Raw genomic sequence first — 21,071 nt, forward strand, 5'->3', positions numbered from 1 at the left:
GCACTTCAGCAAATGGCCATGGAAATCTCATACTGTAGCTTTTCTCTATAGGAACTTATTAGATTTTGGTTCCTCTCCTTTTTGTGGTCACTTTTCAAACAGTGGGAGCTGTCATCTGTCTGTGTATGTCTAACCATAGATAGAGAATATATATATATTTTTTTTATATGAGGTGCTTATCTAAACACAAGCAGAGTTAAAGCTAAATAAATATATTTTTGTAGAGGCCGCTACACTCCTCTGAGAGGCCTGACTGGCTGCTCCCTACCTCCCATGGTGAAGTGATTTCATGGTGCAACTACATTATGTCTCATGTGAACAGGCCCCGTAGGGCCCTTATGCTTGAGGCAGCGCATTAGTGAAAAGACAGGACCTACCTGAAAGCTGTCCATACTCCCCAACGAACCATCTGCCTTTCCCAGCTCGTCATCTGCAACAGAAAAGAGAGCAGAGCACTCTCACTGGAAACAGAGCCAACACACGATTCAACAAATCCACTATTTCATAGGTTACAACTCTATTAACCACACCTCTTCCTTAAATCGCACGCTACTAACACTTAAGTACAGTAAACAGTGACTTAGACTGCCCTGAGAACAGAGCAGGCCTCAGATCAGATCCTAAGTACCAGGGTTGTTTTCCCCCTCGGAGAGCGTGATTAATAAAAGCTGAGGGGTTACTGAGATTAGCGGGGTTCTTTGTGCAGACATGGCTCTTTCCTCCTGGCTCAGGCCTGGGATCAGACAGGAGGGGAGTATTAAAAACCTGGGTGGCCCTCTAGCTACAGCATCACCATAGACCAGGAGATGTCTGGGAGATGTGTGGGCGTAAACACAGAGTTCAGATTGACTGGTATTGTGTGCCACATAGACAGACAAGAATGCTAATGATGTGCATTAGCTTGTACAGGATCTAGTCTATGTATTTATACCACTGTCCTTTCGGATCTACCTCCTAGGCGTTTTTAAACTACTCTGAGCCAACTACACTCAATTAATGTGGCGCTTATTCCATCAATGTGAGCGGCAGGTAGCCTAGCGGTTAAGAGGTTGGGCCAGTAACCAAAAGGTTGCTGGTTCGAAACCCTGGGCCGACTAGGTGAAATCTACCGACGTGACCTTAAGCAAGGCACTTAACCCTAATTGCTCCTGTAAGTCCCTCTGGATTAGAGCGTCTGCTAAAGGACGAAAATGTAAATATGTAATACCCTAAAACAGGGTTATTTACATGGGAGTGTGATTAAAGGGTGCAGGCCAAATACATCCTCTTCTCTGTGGCACACTGTAAACTACAGACTAGAACAGGCCTAAGTACACCTTATTTACACGTTCCTTTCCCTGACAGGCAGATAAGTGTACTGCAGTGAACCCTGGGATGTTTTCTTTCTTTTACTGGCACTATGAGAAGCACAGTATCCTTGTACTAGGGGTTTTGTTGGTGAATGATATTTTAAACAGAATTCACAAGGAAATCTAATGCCCGTCTATGTCTCTCATTACCTCCCATCCCATGAACCCACGCGAGCATGCACGCACACAGACACGGCACACAAACACACACCATCGTGGATGTCCCCGTTCCGCTTCTCCTGCATGGCGATCTCGAAGCTGCTGTGAAGGATCTTGTTGAGAGTGCTGGTCCAGTCCTCCATCTCTCCCTCGCTGTCGGCAGCCAGCAGGTACGTGCTCTTGTCCTGCATCTTCAGCTCAAAGGCAAAGCGCCGCACCTTGTTATTCTGCAGACAGACACACAGAGGAGAGGAAGCTCGGTGAGACCATCATTGTCTATGTAACGCTGGAGTGGAAGTTGCTAAGGAATAGCAACAGTTTGATTAGAGAGCGAGGATCAACTCCAAATACCGAGGGACGTGCTCTCCAGAAAAAAAAACTACGCCGTAGCATCACACAAAACAACATCAGTTGAGTTGACTTTTTGAAAAGAGGACGATTACAGCGTGTGCAGGTCGAGTGTGCCTGTGTTTCTTACAGTCGAAAAACAAACGCCCAACTGTGAATCAAACGTTCCGATCCACCATCCAAAGTTAACCTCCAATATTTAGTCAGGTCACCAGAAGGCAGCTCCTGCTTAGTTTTCTGATTTATTTCTTGAAGAAAGCGTTACTGAAAACAACTCCTATCCTCTCCCTCTTTGCACATTTCATCTAGTCACACACTAGGGTAAGAAAATACGAGGAAACAGTAAAACTGGTATGTGTATATATTTGACAACGATAGCATCATCGTCCATAAATCCTATATTTAAGAAAGCTTTAAAAAGTGTTTCTTTGCGATAGTTAAAAAGAGACACGGAGGAGAAAAAACATCTTATTAGCATAAGAGGGAACACACAGCGGCACAGGGTGGAAGAGAGAAAGTATTTCCATATGCGCAACAAAAAGTGTAGTGCTGCCAAGACTAGAGCTGAGCTCTTATAAAGGGACTGGGTCTGCTGAGGGAGTCAGTCAGCAGCACTGGGCCCGAGCTGTGGAGTCGACCTACGACCCCCAAATCAGCCAGCCAGAGTGATGTCACCGCCTCAGGTGGGCCTCAGAACCTCCCGATGCTGGTGATTCAGTCAGCCGCCATAAACTAACCACCGTAGTTGAGTAATGTTACAGTATGCATCCAGGCTTTGACCCTCATGGAGTTAACTTAAAATGTCCAGGAGAGCTAAGTGAGGGAGGCTGAGGTGCAGTAATTCCGCTGTTGTGTGAACAACCTCCCCAAAACATTGCCGGAACATTTCTAAATAAATCATGGGCTGAGTTCGCCCACGTGGGAGTTCTGATAAAACACTGCATTACATTAGGCCATGCTTTAGCTACCATGGTTATTATTGCAATAAGGAGGAGCCTTTCATCCTGCAGAGAGGGAGGAGGATGGTAGGGAGGGTCATTAGCTCAAGACCAGTAAAGTAAACAGTAGATATGGGGGTGTTTAAGATAGGAATGAGAGCGGATTCATCATCACGGGATTAATAACCAGGGTTATTAGAGAGAGAGGAGGAAGACATTTTGTATATATTCTCAAAGTAACACATTAGCATTGAGTAAATGTTTTCTACTTAAAGATATGAGTAGATAATCACACTACTGAGCCACATTCATTTCTGTAGGTTGTGAATCCTTAACGCAGTGCTATTGAAACTTTTTCAGCGGGGTCCCATTTTTTTGGCCAGAATTTCTGCGGGGCCCATTTTTTGGCTATCCTATTGCAGTTCCCCCACGACCTGACTTTGTATACCACCGCCTTAACTTCCCCCTTAAGCAGCAAGGACTCCAACAATGCAAATGAGTGAAATATGCAGGACTGGTGTTTAGGACAGTGGTGGAAAAAAACCCGATCCATTTGTCATATCTTTACTTAAACTAAAGTATCTTAATAGAAAATGACTCAAGTAAAAGTGAAAGTCACCCAGTAAAATACTACTTGAGTAAATGTCTAAAAGTACTTGATTTTAAATATACTTAAGTATCAAAAGTAAATGTAATTGCTAAAATTGAGTTAAGTATCAAGGATAAATCATTCCACAAACCAGACGGCACAAAAGTCTATTTTTTTTAAATTAATGGATAGCCAGGGGCACACTCCAACACTCACAAACAAAGCATGTGTTTAGTGAGTCCGCCAGAACAGAGGCAGTAGGGATGACCAGGGATGTTCTCATGATAAGTGAGTGAATTGGACCATTTTCCTGTCCTTCAAAGCATTCGAAATGTAACAAATACTTTTGGCTGTCAGGGAAAATGGCGTAAAAAATACTTTTTTTTGGGGGGGGGGTGTAGTGAAGTAAAAAGTACAGATATCACAAAAAAACGACATAAATAAAAATACTTTAAAGTATTACTTAAGTAATTTAAACCACTGGTTTAGAACACAAAGCCTTGGTAACTCAACTCCATACATTACGCAGAGGGAGATGAGGATCTTGGAAGCATCCTCTGGTTCTCTCATCATGGAAAGTTTGAGCAGCACTGGGATGGGAAGGATTATGATGGGGGTGTAAGAGAATGGCTGGAGACAGGACACCAGACCTGAGATCAGATCACACAGAGAAGGTCCTCCTAGTGAGAGGCTCCTTCAGAGAGACGGCCAGCAGGCAGCTGGCCACAGGGCCGTCAGGTGGATAGCATCAATACGTTTGTGTGTGCGCGTGTGTATGTATTCCTGTTCATGTGTGTTGGCCTATCATAAAAGAGCAGGGAAAATCGTGCTGAACGAGCTTGGGGCCAGAGGGGGAGTATGACGTCACTCCATATGCCAATAATTGCAGCGTTAATCAAGAGCAGATCCCAAGACCAGCTGTTGTGGTTTACAATTACGAATATTATCTTGCCCATAGAATGCGAAACCTCCGCAAAAATCAAACACAGACCTGTCCAGAGTGGATAGCATACATAGACAACTGACAGGAAACAGAATTCACCAAACTACTTCTTTTTTTTTTACGGAGGCAGAGGCACCACCATCTTTGTTCACTTTGCAGAGGGACACATCTGGTTGGCTAAAGTTTGCTAGCTTGGGAAGTTAAGCTTATAACAGTGAACCTTTTTTGTGGGATACACATAAGGCAAGTGTAGGTCTTGTGGCATATTCTGGTTAAACTATCCCCAATTCAATGGAATTGCAACCCTCTGCATTCTTCCATCACATGTACAGCTGATTCTCAAGATCTTGCACACTAATGAGATGCTGTTGAGCCCCACTATTAACACTGTCTGAGCCAAGGACTACATTCTTTCTGGTACATTTTGATTACAATACTGGGTGGGGTAAATATATTTTATATGACATATGATTTTTTGTTTACTAGTAAATAGTAGCCTACAGCAAAGTGTGTTTAAATCATTTCTAACGTGTTTACAATTTCTGCTAGTTAGTCTCAACACCCACCTGGTGGAAGGGACTTTGTGGATCCGAGGCTCTTTCCCTGTTCCCTCCATCATCCTCCAAATCCAACCAAAAAAATGTGTCTTACAAACGAGTTGTTTAACCTGTTATGGCTAGGGGGCAGTATTTTCACGGCTGGATAAAAAACGTACCCGATTTAATCTGGTTACTACTCCTGCCCAGTAACTAGAATATGCATATAATTATTGGCTTTGGATAGAAAACACTCCAAAGTTTCTAAAACTGTTTGAATGGTGTCTGTGAGTATAACAGAACTCAAATGGCAGGTCAAAACGTGAGAGATTCCTTTACAGGAAGTGGCCTGTCTGACCATTTCTTGAACTTCTTTGCCATCTCTATCTTTTACAAAGGATCTCTGCTCTAACGTGACACTTCCTACGTCTTCCATGGGCGCTCAGAGCCCGGGAAAAACCTGAATGTCGTCATCCCAGCCCCAGGCTGAAACACATTATCGCCTTTCTCAAGTGGCCGATCAAGGGACTGTGGGCTTAGGCGCGTGCCCTGGCCGCCCCAGTCTTTGTGATTTTTCCTCTGTTTGCCGAAAAGGAGATTCCCGGTCGGAATATTATCGCTTTTTTTACGAGATAAATTGCATAAAAATTGATTTTAAACAGCGGCTGACATGCTTCGAAGTACGGTAATGGAATATTTCGATTTTTTTGTCATGAATTGCGCCATGCGCACGACCCTGATTTACCATTTCGGATAGTGTCTGGGACGCACGAACAAAACGCCGCTATTCGGATATAACGATGGATTATTTTGGACCAAACCAACATTTGTTATTGAAGTAGCAGTCCTGGGAGTGCATTCTGACGAAGACAACAAAAGGTAATCAAACTTTTATAATAGTAAATCTGATTTTGGTGAAGGCTAAACTTGCCGGGTGTCTAAATAGCTAGCCCGTGATGGCTGGGCTATGTACTTAGAATATTGCAAAATGTGCTTTCACCAAAAAGCTATTTTAAAATCGGACATATTGAGTGCATAGAGGAGTTCTGTATCTATAATTCTTAAAATAATTGTTATGCTTTTTGTGAACGTTTATCGTGAGTAATTTAGTAAATTGTTAGCAAATTCCCCGGAAGTTTGCGGGGGTATGCTAGTTCTGAACGTCACATGCTAATGTAAAAAGCTGTTTTTTGATATAAATATGAACTTGATTGAACAAAACATGCATGTATTGTATAACATAATGTCCTAGGTGTGTCATCTGATGAAGATCATCAAAGGTTAGTGCTGCATTTAGCTGTCTTCTGGGTTTTTGTGACGTTATATGATAGCTTGAAAAATGGGTGTCTGATTATTTCTGGCTTGGTACTCTGCTGACATAATCTAATGTTTTGCTTTCGCTGTAAAGCCTTTTTGAAATCGGACAGTGTGGTTAGATAAAGGAGAGTCTTGTCTTTAAAATGCTGTGAAATAGTCATATGTTTGAAAAATTGAAGTTTTTGTATTTTTGAGGAATTTGTAATTCGCGCCACGCCTATCATTGGATATTGGAGCAGGTGTTCCGCTAGCGGAACGTCTAGATGTAAGAGGTTAATCTAACTGCTTAACTATTTATCTGTACATGTAATTGTATTTGTTGTTTTTTTACAAATTCTTTCCCTAATCTTTACAGGAAAATGCCCCAGGCACTATCTAATGTGTGGAGACATTTCACTGCAGCTAATGCAGAAGGAAAAGCTGTGTACATTTGCAAATACTGTGCCAAACCATATGTGAAGAATGCAACAAAGATGCAGAATCATCTGGCCAAGTGCATAAAGTTCCCTCAGCGTTCACAACAAGCCTCTGACAAAAGTCCCTGTACTTCTATTCGAGGTGAAAATGATGAATCGGACACCTTATCGATAGCAACAGCTCGTAATCCTCCTGGAATCATACGTTTTTTTGACTCAATGGAGGAACGTAGTCAGAGAAATGCTGATGAATGTGTTGCTCGAGCTGTGTATGCAACTGGTTCACCTCTGATGCTCTCAGGAAGAGATTTCCAAATGTTCTTTGCCCAGCATACACCCCTCCAACCAGACATGCTTTATCTACTAATTTGCTGGATTCAGAGTTCAACAGAGTTCAAGTGACGCTCAAGCAAATCATAGAGAAAGCAGACTGTATTGCAATCATCTCTGATGGGTGGTTGAATGTTCGGGGGCAAGGAATAATTAACTACACCTCCACCCCTTAACCAGTATTCTACAAGAGCACAGACACAAGGGACAACAGACACACCGGTCTCTACATTGCAGATGAGCTGAAGGCATTCATCAATGACCTTGGACCACAGAAGGTATTTGCACTGGTGACAGACAATGCTGCGAACATGAAGGCTGCTTGGTCTAAAGTGGATGAGTCCTACCCACACATCACACCCATTGGCTGTGCTGCTCATGCATTGAATCTGCTACTCAAGGACATCATGGCACTGAAAACAATGTATACACTCTACAAGAGAGCCAAGTAAATGGTTAGGTATGTGAAGGGTCATCAAGTTATATAGCAGCAATCTACCTCACCAAGCAACGTGAGAAGAATAAGAGCACCACATTGAAGCCGCCCAGCAACACCCATTGGGGTGGTGTTGTCATCATGTTTGACAGTCTCCTGGAGGGGAAAGAGTCTCTCCAAGAAATGGCCATATCACAGACTGCCGATATGGACAGCCCCATCAAGAGGATCCTCCTGGATGATGTAAGGAAGAGAGTGGTAAGCAGCCTGAAACTCCTGAAACCTATAGCAGTGTTCATTGCACGGATTAAGGGAGACAATGCCATCCTGTCTGATGTTCAGACTCTGCTTGCAGATATAAGAGAAGAAATCCGTACTGCCCTGCTCACTTCACTGTTGCTCCAAGCAGAGGAAACTGCAGTTCTGAAATGCATAAAAAAGCGTGAGGACTTCTGCCTGAAGCCCATACATGTCACAGCATACATGTTGGACTCCAAGTATGCTGGCAAGAGCATCTTGTCTGGTGCAGAGATCAACAAGGCCTATGGTGTCATCACTACCGTGTCTCGCCACCTTGGCCTGGATGAGGGCAAGGTTCTTGGCAGTCTGGGGAAGTACACTTCCAAGCAAAGGCCTTGGGATGGAGATGCAATATGGCAGTCGTGCCAACACATCTCATCAGCCACCTGGTGGAAGGGACTTTGTGGATCTGAGGCTCTTTCCCCTGTTGCTTCCATCATCCTCCAAATCCCACCAACATCAGCCGCCTCAGAGCGCAACTGGTACTTCTTTGGGAACACACACCAAAGCACCCAACAGGCTGACCAATACAAGGGTTGAAAAATTGGTGGCCGTCCGGGCAAATCTGAGGCTTTTTGAGCCTGACAACGAGCCATTCTCAACAAGGTTGGAAAGTGACAGTGAAGATGAGGCCTCAGAGTCTGACGTTTAAGAGGTGGACATTGAGGAGGTCCAGGAAGAAGACATGGAAGCCTGAGAGGAAGACAACCAAAGCTTTAGTTTCTAGACTATCATTTTACAGATGTATGTTGAAAATGTTTTTGGGAGATGCGATGGATCATTGGGGATCATTCAATATTCCCTTTCTTTTGTTGTTCAGTGAAATCATCCCATGTGAAGAGTCAACTCATTTAATTAAAGTTCAATTCATAACTAAATTGTTTTTTTTTTATTTCTATTGGATGGATTTAATAATTTGCTATTATGTCTACTTATAAGGTAAAAGGTTTATGTTTCTGTCTCCATATGATATGGTAAATATATCCAATGCAAAAAAACATCTACTTTTAAATGGTATTAATAGGCATATATTTCCATTAAATTCCCAATTATTCCCATTAATTCCAACGGAAAGTTTCCACCTCTGAATATACCACAAAATGTGCAACCCTACTGTACATACAGTGCTTTCAGAAAGTATTCACACCCCTCGACTTTTTCCACATTTTGTTGTGTTACAGCCTGAATTTAAAATTGATTACATTTAGATGTTTTGTCACTGGCCTTCACACAATACCCCATAACGTCAAAGTGGAATTATGTTTTTTGACATTTTTACAAATGAAAAGGTGAAAGGTCAAAAAAAGTTCAGGAGTAAAAATGTGCTTGCCATAATAAGTTGCATGGATTCACTCTGTGTGTAATAAATGTGTTTAACCAAATTTTTTATGACTACCTCATCTATGTACCCCACACATACAGATACAAATTTCAAACACAGATTCAACCACAAAGACCAGGGAGGTTTTCTAATGTCTCACAAAGAAGGGCACCTATTGGTAGATAGGTTAAAAAAAAGAAAAAAAGCTTAAATTAAATATCCCTTTGAGCATGGTGAAGTTATTAGTTACACTTCGGATGGTGTATCAAAGATCCTAACTCAGTGGCTGGAGAGGAAGGAAACCACTTAGGGATTTCATCATGAGGCCAAGGGTGACTTTAAAACAGTTAGAGTTTAATGGCTGTGACAGGAGAAAACTGAGGATGGATCAACAACATTGTAGTTATGCCTAGTATACTAACTTAATTACCAAAGTGAAAAGAAGGAAGCCTGTACAGAATAAAACATATTCCTTAACATGCATCCTGTTTGCAACAAGGCAATAAAGTAGTATTGCTAAAAATGTGGCAAAGCAATTAACCTTTTGCCCTGAATACAACGTGTTATGTTTGAGACAAATCCAACAACACATTAGTGAGTACCACTCGTCATATCATCAACCATAGTGGTGGCTGCTTCATGTTATGAATATGGATGTAATCGTTAAGGACTAGGAGATTTTAAAGATTAAAAAAAAAAGAAACGGAATGGAGCTAAGCACAGGCAAAATCCTACAGGAAAACATGGTTCAGTCTGCTTTCTACTAGACACTGGGAGAGGAATTCACCTTTCAACAGGACAATAACCTAAAACACAAGGCCAAATCTACAATGGAGTTGCTTACCAAGAAGACAGTAAATATTCCTGAGTGGTCAAGTTACAGTTTATACTTAAATCTGCTTGAAAATCTATGGCAAGACTTGAACATTGCTGTCTAACCACGATCCAACATTTTGACAAGCTTGAAGAATTTTGAAAATAAGCTCTTATAGGCCCAAGAAGAATCACAGCTATAATTGATGCCAAAGGAGTTTCTAACATGTATTGACTCAGGGAGCTGAATACTTATGCAACTACAATATTTGAGTTATTTAATTTGTATTAATTGAATAAATAAAATGATTAAAATAATTTTTTATTCCACTTTGACATTACAGGGTACTGTGTGTAGACTGTTGACAACAACAAAAAATAATTGAATCAATTTTAATCCCACTTTGGAACACAACATTTTTTGAAGATATCCAAGTGGTCTGGATACTTTTGCAAGGCACTCTATACAGTAAAAGTTGCCATACTTTTTTTTATTTTTTAACACCAATATTTTGAGCATCAACCTTTGTTGGTTGTAGAGCACACACCATAAACCTACCATTCAAAACCTCAGATGGTCGATGAAGAAGAGAAAGCGTTTACCACAATCTATATACTGTGCAACACATTTTAACTAAATGGACAATAACAAAGATATATACCTACAGTATATGTTGAGAGGAATATTAAGGTGTCTGAACTGTTGCCAATGGCAGGGAATCATAACTGAGAGGCTACAAAAGTCATCAATCTATTGCAATCATAAAGATGACAAAGTGGTACAATATTAGAGCCATGATCACAGGCGGAAACGTCCCTCCCTTTCTGCGGAGACATGAAACAGGGAATCGACTATGTTTCCCCTCCAACTGGACAGAACCCAGGTGGATTATTATCTTAGTGGCCCCTTTAGTGTGTGTGCGAGGGGGACAATGATAGAACATGGGAGGGTAGGTACAGCACGTATGCTCAAGTGACCTTCCCAACTTCCGCTCCCCTTCAGATGAAGCACACACACACACACACCCCTCTCAGGGGACCCTCCCTCTCCTCTGGTCATATAAAAGGCCCGTTTGTAGGGCAGGAGGCCCAAGCCAAGCTCTCCACTCCTCTCTGATACACTACATGACCAAAAGTATGTGGACACCTGCTTGTCAAATATCTCATTCCAAAATCATGGGCATTAAATGGAGTTGATCCCCGCTTTGCTGCTATAACCACCTCCACTCTTCTGGGAAGACTTTCCACTAGATGTTGGAACATTGCTGCAGGGACTTGCTTCCATTCAGCCACAAGAGCATTAGTGAGGTTGAGCAATTAGGCCTGGCTCGCAGTCGGCGTTCCAATTCATCCCAAAGGTGTTCAATGGGGTTGAGGTCAAGGCTCTGTGCAGGCCAGTAAAGTTCTTCAACACCGATTTCGACAAACCATTTCTGTATGGCCCTCGCTTTGTGCACGGGGGCATTGTCATGCTGAAACAGGAAAGGCTCTTCCCCAAACAGTTGCCACAAGTTGGAAGCTCAGAATCGTCTAGAATGTCATTGTATGCTGTAGCGTTAAGATTTCCCTTCACTGGAACTAAGGGGCCTAGTCTGAACCATGAAAAACAGACCCAGACCATTATTCCTCCTCCACCCAACTTTACAGTTGGCACTGGGGCAGGTAGCGCTCTCCTTGCATCCGCCAAACCCAGATTTGTCCGTCAGACGGCCAGATGGTGAAGCGTGATTCCTCACTCCAGAGAACGCATTTCCACTGCTCCAGATTCCAATGGAGGCGAGTTTTACACCTCTCCAGCCGATGCTTGGCATTGCGCATGGTGATCTTAGGCTTGTGTGCGGCTGCTCTGCCACGGAAACCAATTTTATGAAGCTCCCGACGAACAGTTCTTGTGCGGACGTTGCTTCCAGAGGCAGTTTGGAAGTCGGTCGTGAGTGTTGCAACCAAGGACAGACAATTTTTACGCGCTTCAGCACTCGGCGGTTCTGTTCTGTGAGCTTGTGTGGCCTACCACTTTGCGACTAAGCCGTTGTCGCTTCTAGACGTTTCCACTTCACAATAACAGCACGTACAGTTGACCGGGGCATCTCTAGCAGGGCAGAAATTTGACAAAACGGACTTGTTGGAAAGGTCCCTGCGCTCTTCAGTAAGGCCATTCTAATTGTAATGTTTGTCTATGGAGATTGCATGGTGGTATGCGCAATTTTATACACCTGTCAACAAAAGGTGTGGCTGAAATAGCCACTAATTTGAAGGGGTGTCCACATACATTTGTAAGTATAGTGTACCTCCTTTTAAAGTATCTGATTAATGTCAGCTGAATGCTTGGTAAGTGAAAGCAGGACCTTTCCATCCATTTGTGTGTAGAAGACCAATACTGCTTATAGCTTGGGACTTGGAAATGTGCGCCTGCTAGCTATAGCATGTGGTATTGATTGCTAGCCTGCTGCAAAGTGCATGGTAGTATGTTATCGGCATTCACCTTGTTTCAGCAGCTGAGAGTCAGCAGCTGAGAGTCAGCAGTAAATTATGACCTTGGAGAAGGAGGGAGTGAGCTCAGGTTTTAAGTGGGGATTGGAGAAGGGTCCCAGCAGTGATATAGACAGACACATTTCCTCATTAATTCCCTGTTGCTAGCTTTAACTTGTGCCGAGTTTAACTGATCATATAACATTCTACATGGGTAAATATATTATAGGAAGTAAAAGAGTTGGAAGGGAAGTATGTCTGGCTGGATGACCTATCCAATATAATGTTAGTGTGGTGGTGTAATCAAAGCACAATCCCAGACACAGAGTTTCCTATATTACCTGAACAACTCCCATACAGGAGTCCAGGAAGATGGTTCCTTTGGGTTCTTTGGAGATCTTCTCATCCTTGTAGAAGTTCAGGTTGTAAGAGCCATCGCCCAGCTGGGTTAGATGGAAATACCTCCTCTTGAAAGACTAAAAAGTAGAAAACAACAATTAAAAACAAATTGCTATTATTAGACAACAAGAGGCATGGTTTTGGCACGGATAATTGCAGCAGCATGGTTTGAAGGAAGTCAACAGACGAATTTTGCAAAACTACTATCAGTTTTTCTGAGAAATTGTATTAATGAAAACCAGGCTCCAACCTTCTGTCACTGGAAACACGAGCACTGACTATTCATCATCCCTGCACATCTGGTACACTGTGTAATAATCATTCCTAATAGAGACAGCTCGTGTCATCATTAGGATCACTCACCCTCATGGTGACACTGATGGCACTGTTCATGTTGCCTTTGTACAGCCAGCCATGCTTTGTGATCCCACCTTTCTGGGAACCTAGAGAGGCTGTGTCCTGGAAGAGACATGAGCACAGGATCAGACACACTCAAGACTATATACACACACACGCAAATACACACACTGTACCACATCAAAACATCCCTCTGAACACTCTCTGCCAAAACATTACCAAACTGTCCATTTCAAGAGAGGCCCTTGATCCTGTGGTCAAGATAATGTTACAAAAACAGTACAGGAGACATGGAGAATGAGATGAGAGAATGCTAAGTTTAATGGACTCCAAACAAGCAGCCAGCCAGCCAACAAACCACCGCTATGAACCCAAATAAACAGCCCCTCTCAATGGCTTCTTCACTGACGCATGACCAATATCATCCCAGTTCTCAGGTACCATAAAACCAGCTAAACCATTGGCACCAAGCAAGTATGACTAGACACATGGCTTCCATCTCTATTCCATGGAGACTTCCAGAGGCGTAATGATCTGTGTAAATAAATCAATTAGGGGGGTAGTGAGGGAAGAGGAGCTGCTGCACCAGCGTTTTATCCTTCGCATGGTCTCCTTCAGGTCCTCGCGATCAGATGTGCAGAGTGTTTAAGCCTCCTCTTTGAGAGACTACAGAGGTAAAAGCCATTGTTCCAGACGATTTTGGATATAATTAATGGGTTTTCAAGATGACATGATTCCTATTCCCGCTCTCATCCAATAAAATGGCTTTAAAAAGTGTTGGCAGAGAGCAGAATATTTCCAGTATATCGTCGACTCATATGAGGTGGGTCTGGAAACGTTCAGGGCCTGCTTCCACTCATCTTTCACTGACCAGAATATGCCAGTCCCTAGGAGAGCTGACAAATGACTTGTGTTTGCTTTCAGTGAACCCCAAAGCTCTGAAAATGTTGCCTGGCAACACCCAAACCAACCAGATTAACTAAACTGCAACACAGTGCATAATCATTTCATAAATCAATGACACATTTGACCATAAACATTTTAACTTTGTTCACATAGCCCCAGCCTGTGGTAATGTTATTGTCATTAAACACATGAACAGACTTGGGGCTGAGGTTTCCATGTACTGTATATGTGTGTGAGGATTTATTTGGGGATTTCAGGAGAAATGGCTCACTTCCTTAGCTATCATCTGCTCGGTGCAGACCTACTTCCCTGCGTGCGACAAACTGAGGTGAGGGACGTTCTTGGCTGCTGGGCCGGGGAGCATTCTTACACAGCTGTGTGGGAGGTGAGGGAAAGGGTGAACTGGGAGGGATCTTGTCATCAGGCAGTCTCTGATGAAAGGAATGCCCCTTCCTTGTCAGATCTAATGTTCACTGAAAGGTTCACTGGTCAGGCCCTGACCTCCGGTGACCTGGGCTAGTCTCTCGGCTCATCCCAGTTAAGTGAGCAAGGTCACTCGAATCCCTATTCATTTGCTCATGTATGACATGACACAAAGAACAGTATGTGACATATGCAAATGTTAACATGACCCTAGCAGTTTAATAGATGGCAGTATAACATCAGTGTCATCAACAGCATCAACGTGCTCCGCAGAGTACCGTCCCTCTGAGGGTTCTGCAGGCATCAGTGATCCACCCTCTCTTCAGGGTTGGCTTGAACAAAGGCAACCCCATAGCCTCCCTTGTGTGTACTGACTTGCACAAGCTATTCCAAGGCCGACAAAGACTAATTTAGACTGCTCACAGCACAGAATCAGACATCTCTAGGGTTCACAGACCAAAAGGTTTCTAGCTAAGAGTTCAGTTGTATAATCAGGGAGACGCGAAATTTTATAAATTAGCTCACAACAAAGAGAGCCAAACCCATGGGCTGTGAGGAGTCTGGGGGCCATGAACACATGGAGCAGAGAAGAACCCGAGACCATTTGAGAGGCGGCCAGCTAACCAAAGTCCGGCGGCTAATTACACTTTATACTTCACGTTAAAATTTCCTATTTAGACACAATGACGCTTTCATCTCATGCCAGAGACGTTTCACAACTGGGATTGGAACAGGACAGCCAAATCAGTTCCTAATCTGAATTAAATCAGATAATAAGCAACAGATACTAATAATATCTGGTGCTTGTGTTCTAGGAAAGACTGGTTTCTAGTGTGAAAAAACATCAATACCGTGGCCATTCTGGCAATGTCAAAGCTGCTGGACTGTAAGCGGCGCGCGGAAACGTTGTACGTCTGTCTATATGGAGGATTATTTGTTCAGTGCCTCAGGTATTTACAGTAAAGACTTGGAAACAAAAAAGGGTATTGAGATGATTTGTACATGGAGCAGGTGGGTAAGGTTGAAAGTCGAAGGAATAAGCGGCTTAACTAAATTGTTTGTTATTTGTAACCTTCCACTGAACTGTAGCTAGAACATTCACTTACTTCATCTTTATCAACGTCTTCATCCACCTCAAAAACATGGACAGCCAGTTTGTCTGGTCTGGACACTTTGCTGTAAAACACAAGGATGTGAATAAAGTTAATCAATTATTATTTTATCTAATCTCTGCGAGGTCATTCATTGATCTAAGAAATGAAACCCAATGTAATGCGCATGTCCCACTTACATAGGAAGCCTGAATGAATTCGCCTCAGGAAAACATTTCTATTTCCCTCCCTGGACACTGAATACTGACCAAAGGTCTGTTGACATCAACGGCAAGTCTCAAGGTTGGGGCAGCTTTGTTTTGTGTGTAAATTCCACCACAATGACACTGGAAACCATTGCCCTCGGGGCAGAAGGTGGAATTGATGACACTCTTAGAACCGGGGGTGGTTTCCAACCTGACTAAATCCCCACATCTTTGGGAATAACCCGAGTGTGGCTTGAGGAAGTCTATTGTTAATGTGGGTTAAATCGTAAAACCTGCATTTCCTTGTAGACTATCCATGCCAAAATATCCTGAACGATCAGCAACTAAGGGTGATTGAAGATTACCCACAGAATGACACGGACACGGGTGTGTGCGTCAGTGGAGGCTGGTTGGAGGAGCTATAAGAGGACTGGCTCATTGTAATGGAATGGAGTCAAACATATGGTTTCCGTACGATTTGTGTGTTTGATACGGTTCCATGTTTTCCGTTCCAGCCAATTACCATGAGCCTATCCTCCTATAGCTCCTCCCACCAGCCTCCACTGGTGTGCATGCACTTCAGTGTGAAATCTCTGCACAAAGAGGGTAGCTGTTCTAACTTGCCCAGGAGGAAGTCACAACTTGGTTACACATTACATAACATTGTACCGTCTGTCAAGACACCATACTGACTGAGCAAAGGGTTTACTTTGGAAGCTGCCGAAAGTCCCCGGAGTAGTCCTCGTACTTGTAATTAACGACATGCCAATCAGAGTTGTAGGTCTTGATGCACTGAAATAAAAATAAAAACAAATCAATGGTTTACAAGTGTAATCTAAGACAGTTTCAATGTTTAGCCTAAAGAAACAGGAAACAAGCACACAACAACCAATCAGTGTAGGCCAATAGCATCTTTTCAGATGGCTACAGTGCCTTCAGAATGATTTCCCACCCCTTGACTTTGTCCACATTTTGTTGTTTTACAGACTGAATTTAAAAAGGATTAAATATATTTTTGTCACTGGCCTATACACAATACCCTATAATGCCAAAGTGGAATTATGTTTTTTTTTTTTACAAATTTATTACAAATGAAAAACTGAAATGTCAAGGATTCAACCCCTTTGTTATGGCAAGCCTAAATAAGTTCAGGAGTAAAAATGTGCTTAACAAGTCACATAATAAATTGCACGGATTCACCAATAGTGTAATGATAGTGCTTAACATTTTTGAATGACTACCTCATCTCTATACCCAACACATACAATTATCTGTAAGGTCCCTCAGTCGAGCAGTGAGTTTCAAACAGATTCAACCACAAAGACCAGGGAGGTTTTCCAATTCCTCGAAAAGGGCACCAGTGGTAGACATTGAATATTTCTTTGAGCATCGTGAAGTTATTAATTACACTTTGGGTGGCGTATCAATACACCCAGTCACTTCAAAGATACAGGAGTTCTTCATAACTCAGTTGCCGGAGAGGAAGGAAACCGCTCAGGGATTTCACCAAGAGGCCAATGGTGACTTTAAAAAACAGTTAGAGTTTAATGGCTTTGATGGTAGAAAACTGAGGATGGATAACATTGCAGTTATTCCACAATACTAACCTAATTGACAGAGTGAAAAGGAAGCCTGTACAGAATAAAACATATTCCAAAACATGCATCCCGTTTTCAACAAGGCACTAAAGTAAAATAAATGTGCCAAAGCAATTAACTTTGTCCTGAATACAAAGTGTTATATTTGTGGCAAATCCAATACAACACATTACCGAGTACCACTCTCCATATTATCAAGCATAGTGGTGGCTGCATCATGTTATGCGTATGCTTGTAATCGTTAAGGACGGTGGAGTTTTTCAGGATAAAAAAAAATTATGGAATGAACTAAGCAAAGGCACAATCCTAGAGGGAAACCTGGTTCAGTCTGCTTTCTACTGGGATAGGAATTCACCTTTCAGCAGGACAATAACCTAAAACACAAGGCCAAATCTACACTGGAGTTGCTTACCAAGAAGGCAGTGAAAGTGGAGTTACAGTTTTGATTTAAAATCTACTTGAAAATCAATGGCAAGACCTGAAAATGGTTGTCTAGCAATGATCAACATCCAATTTGACAGAGCTTTAATAATTTTTTTAAAGAATAAATGGGCAAATGATGCACAATCCAAGTGTGGAAACTTCTTCGAATTTACCCAGAAAGACTCACAGCTGTAATCGCTGACAAAGGTGCTTCTACAAACTATTGACTCAGAGGTGTGAATACTTACGTAAAATGAGATATTTCTGTATTTCATTTTCAATACATTTGTAAACATTTTTTAAAACTTGTTTTCACTTTGTCATTATAAGGTATTGTGTTTAGATGGGTGAGAAATAAAATCTATTTAATCCGTTTTTAATTCAGGCTGTAACAACAAAATGTGGGGTATGAATACCTTCTGAAGGAACAGTAACTCCATAAAACATGTTTTGGGCCCTATATGAAGTCCTTTTCTTAATGCAGTGGCTTTCTGAAACAGCCCTTATTCTGGGAATCCTTTGCTCCCTATTCAAATCAGATTAGTACATCTGAAGGAAGGAAGGGGAAGAAGAGGGATCAAAGTGAATGCTCGTCTTGAGCAGATAGTTGGTGGAAATTAAAGCCTTCCACAGGATCTGGAATTAAAGAAAAATAGTTCCACAGAGCACTGTCTCATCAGCCTACATAATTACTTGCTGACTTTACACATTTAAAAAGTGTTTGACGGTAACATGAAGAAACACCGACTTACTTTGTCTCATCTCACATCCTAGATATCAACTTACAGTAATTATCCTAATTGCTTTATAGACAAATATTGAGATGGAAATGGTAGAGTTTTTCGGGACAGTCAAACAAACCAACGAGAAAAGGAAATATTTTATGATTAGAGCAGTATGGCATAAATCCTAATTATGACCCAGCAGTTACGTCTGGGCACTTCAGGAGGAATGCTACAGCCCCACACAAAGGATACTTCCTCATTTCCCATCCACACAGTATGACACTTCACCCCAGACTTAAAAGGATCATCAAGTAGGCGTTAGATCAACCCAGTACAAACTGGGAGGGAGTATACTTCTATATCTCTCAGTCTGGGTGAGAGACATCTGTTCACTGTTAAAACGTCCAGATTGATATGAACATCCAGAATGGTATTCATACAGAGAGGCGTGTAGTTTACAAGAAATGGTCTGACAAGGGAGTCCTGAGCTGCGGAAAGTCAATCTGATCAGTGGAGGAATGGAAAAGAGAGAGGGTTGTACTCCGCAGCTGTCCTGCTGATGTCATATTGCACTGGACCAAAAGGAAGTGTTTCCTCATGACTGAAGACAGGACTCCCTAATCTGTGACCCATGACCTGAGGGGTCAGCAGCCAGTTGCCTCTGGTTTGCAGAGCAGTGTTACAATAGGAGCAGTGTCCATCAAGTGTCCAAAAAGGACACAATGACAGTAAACCATTGTGTAGCTCAGGTATACTGTGTGTGGAAGATTGTGTGTTTAAGCAAGATGTTAAAATGTCAGACTGTGTTATTTTTCATTTAACATTTATTTATAAAAAAAAGTACTGTATGGGAACAGAATGTACAGTAAGGCTGACATCTGATTTTAAGATACATTTGAAACACTTAACGCTACTTGGTTGCAGAAGGCATTTACCAGGCTTGGTACAGGGAGGCACTAGTGTAAACAGTGCTCTGAGAGGATGAAGACCAGAAGTCGGAGAAGAACCATCCATTTACTTTGGAACTGGATTCCGCTTATCAGTTTTTTGGTCTCCTGGCCTGAATAGATGTTATTGAAGAGAATGAAAATACTCCTGTTGACTGGATGGCTTCCAGTAACGGCCCATAATTCCTACTCCTGCCTGTCCTGAACAATAAACCACCATTGTGTCACAAAGTATGTGCTAGGTGAAATGGAAGCTCAGTTTGGCTGGACACATTCTATAAACAATGGGGAAATCATCAGAGACACTAAAAGTGTGTGCAGTCCAGTGTGTTTCCATATCTATTGATCTTGTGCAGGCTGCCATATACGTCAATGCCAGGTCAGAAGCTGGCTGAAGACTGACACTAAATGTCTGTATTTATGGTAACTGTATTTATGGTTAATATGGCTGTGGGATACACTAGCAAGTAATGGCACATCATAATGCCAACATCCAACTGTCAATAAAACCACTGCTCTCAAAGGACAAAGGTTCATTCCTGCAGGGTTATTGCACTTGTGGGTTCTTACCTCTTGGACAAACAGACTCTGTGCCTCCTTCACGGCGTTCTCAGGCACTGTGGGGTAGAGAGTTCTTCCTTGGCGTCTCTGAGTCGCAATCTGTGGATTGAAAACAGTTTTATTTAGCTAATTAAATCAAGTACAAGGTCTGACTAGATTATGACACTGGATGAGTGATGCTCTGAAAATGAACTCAAAACCATAAATCACCACAGATTAAACAAATGAAAGTATACAAGACATCCTTTGGGAATGACACAACACAGGACTGCGAACATCATATTCTCGCAGTACTACAGTGTGTGGTCTCAGCTGGACATGATTTCACTGAACACTCCGACAAATATTACTCCATGCCAGAGAAAAGTCTCAGGTCTTTGAGGGTTTCAGGAGGGTAGAGTGAGGGGCAGCGCCAGGATGTGATGCTACATTGTTGACCTCCAGGCTGGGCCAGGGAACCATGGACGGACACACCCAGGGCCTTAGCCTGGCTCTCAGCCACCCAACCCAGCCATGGGGCTCCCTCCCTGAGGAGCTGGACACTGTCTCATCACCTCCACTTCATTCAGCATCCTCTTTAATGGCCATGTCCTTCACTCTGCAGGCTTATGGTGGTTGTAAGTGATGGGAGGGGGAAATACACCACAGACACTCCTAGCGGTATCGACAGTATCAACTTAATACCACTAGAATAACCTGGAACTCATTGTTCAGTATCCTGTCAGTATCCTATCAATCCTCAACCTAATTTCCCATTCACACGGCCTCTAACGGGTTAACCCACTCTTAAAACTACACAGAACTAATTCAGTATCACTTTATTTTCACAAAGACCGTCTTTAAAGGCCGATACAATTCCATTTTATGAATCAATTACTCTATATGTGGGACTAATTTTAGATAGGAGTAATGTTGATATGTCGGCAGATTTATGAAAGGCAAATATTGCTGGAGCTCCCTTCTGTTGTTCTTCATTCTAAATAGGACATTTAAATCCCAGTTAGGAGTGCAACCTAGTTTTGAGCTCCCCTTTGAGACCGGTTTGACATATCTCACTTAAATGGAGATTCCCCTTGATAATAAACGAAAAGAGAGTGTTTTGTAATCCTATCTTCTCTAGCATGTTACCCCATGGTGATTCCTTTAGCAGAAACCTTTCAACTTTACATCT

General features: G+C 42.3%; 1 protein-coding gene across 15 annotated transcripts in view; it reads right to left on the reverse strand.

The window, feature by feature from the left end:
* The window catches only part of LOC106586262 (dedicator of cytokinesis protein 9), a 122,232-nt gene that overhangs the window by 29,761 nt on the left and 71,400 nt on the right, over positions 1-21,071 (reverse strand). For all 15 annotated transcript variants that reach the window (XM_045707756.1, XM_014173354.2, XM_045707760.1 and 12 more), the window contains exons 3-9: positions 19,910-19,999; positions 16,356-16,438; positions 15,456-15,525; positions 13,027-13,122; positions 12,606-12,740; positions 1,561-1,735; positions 378-430 (exon numbers count right to left, since the gene is read on the reverse strand). In XM_045707756.1, coding sequence (XP_045563712.1) covers positions 378-430; positions 1,561-1,735; positions 12,606-12,740; positions 13,027-13,122; positions 15,456-15,525; positions 16,356-16,438; positions 19,910-19,999 — 702 coding nt within the window. The remainder of the gene's footprint in view (positions 1-377; positions 431-1,560; positions 1,736-12,605; positions 12,741-13,026; positions 13,123-15,455; positions 15,526-16,355; positions 16,439-19,909; positions 20,000-21,071) is intronic.

Source organism: Salmo salar, chromosome ssa25 (assembly GCF_905237065.1).
Source record: "Salmo salar chromosome ssa25, Ssal_v3.1, whole genome shotgun sequence".
Lineage (NCBI taxonomy): Eukaryota > Metazoa > Chordata > Actinopteri > Salmoniformes > Salmonidae > Salmo > Salmo salar.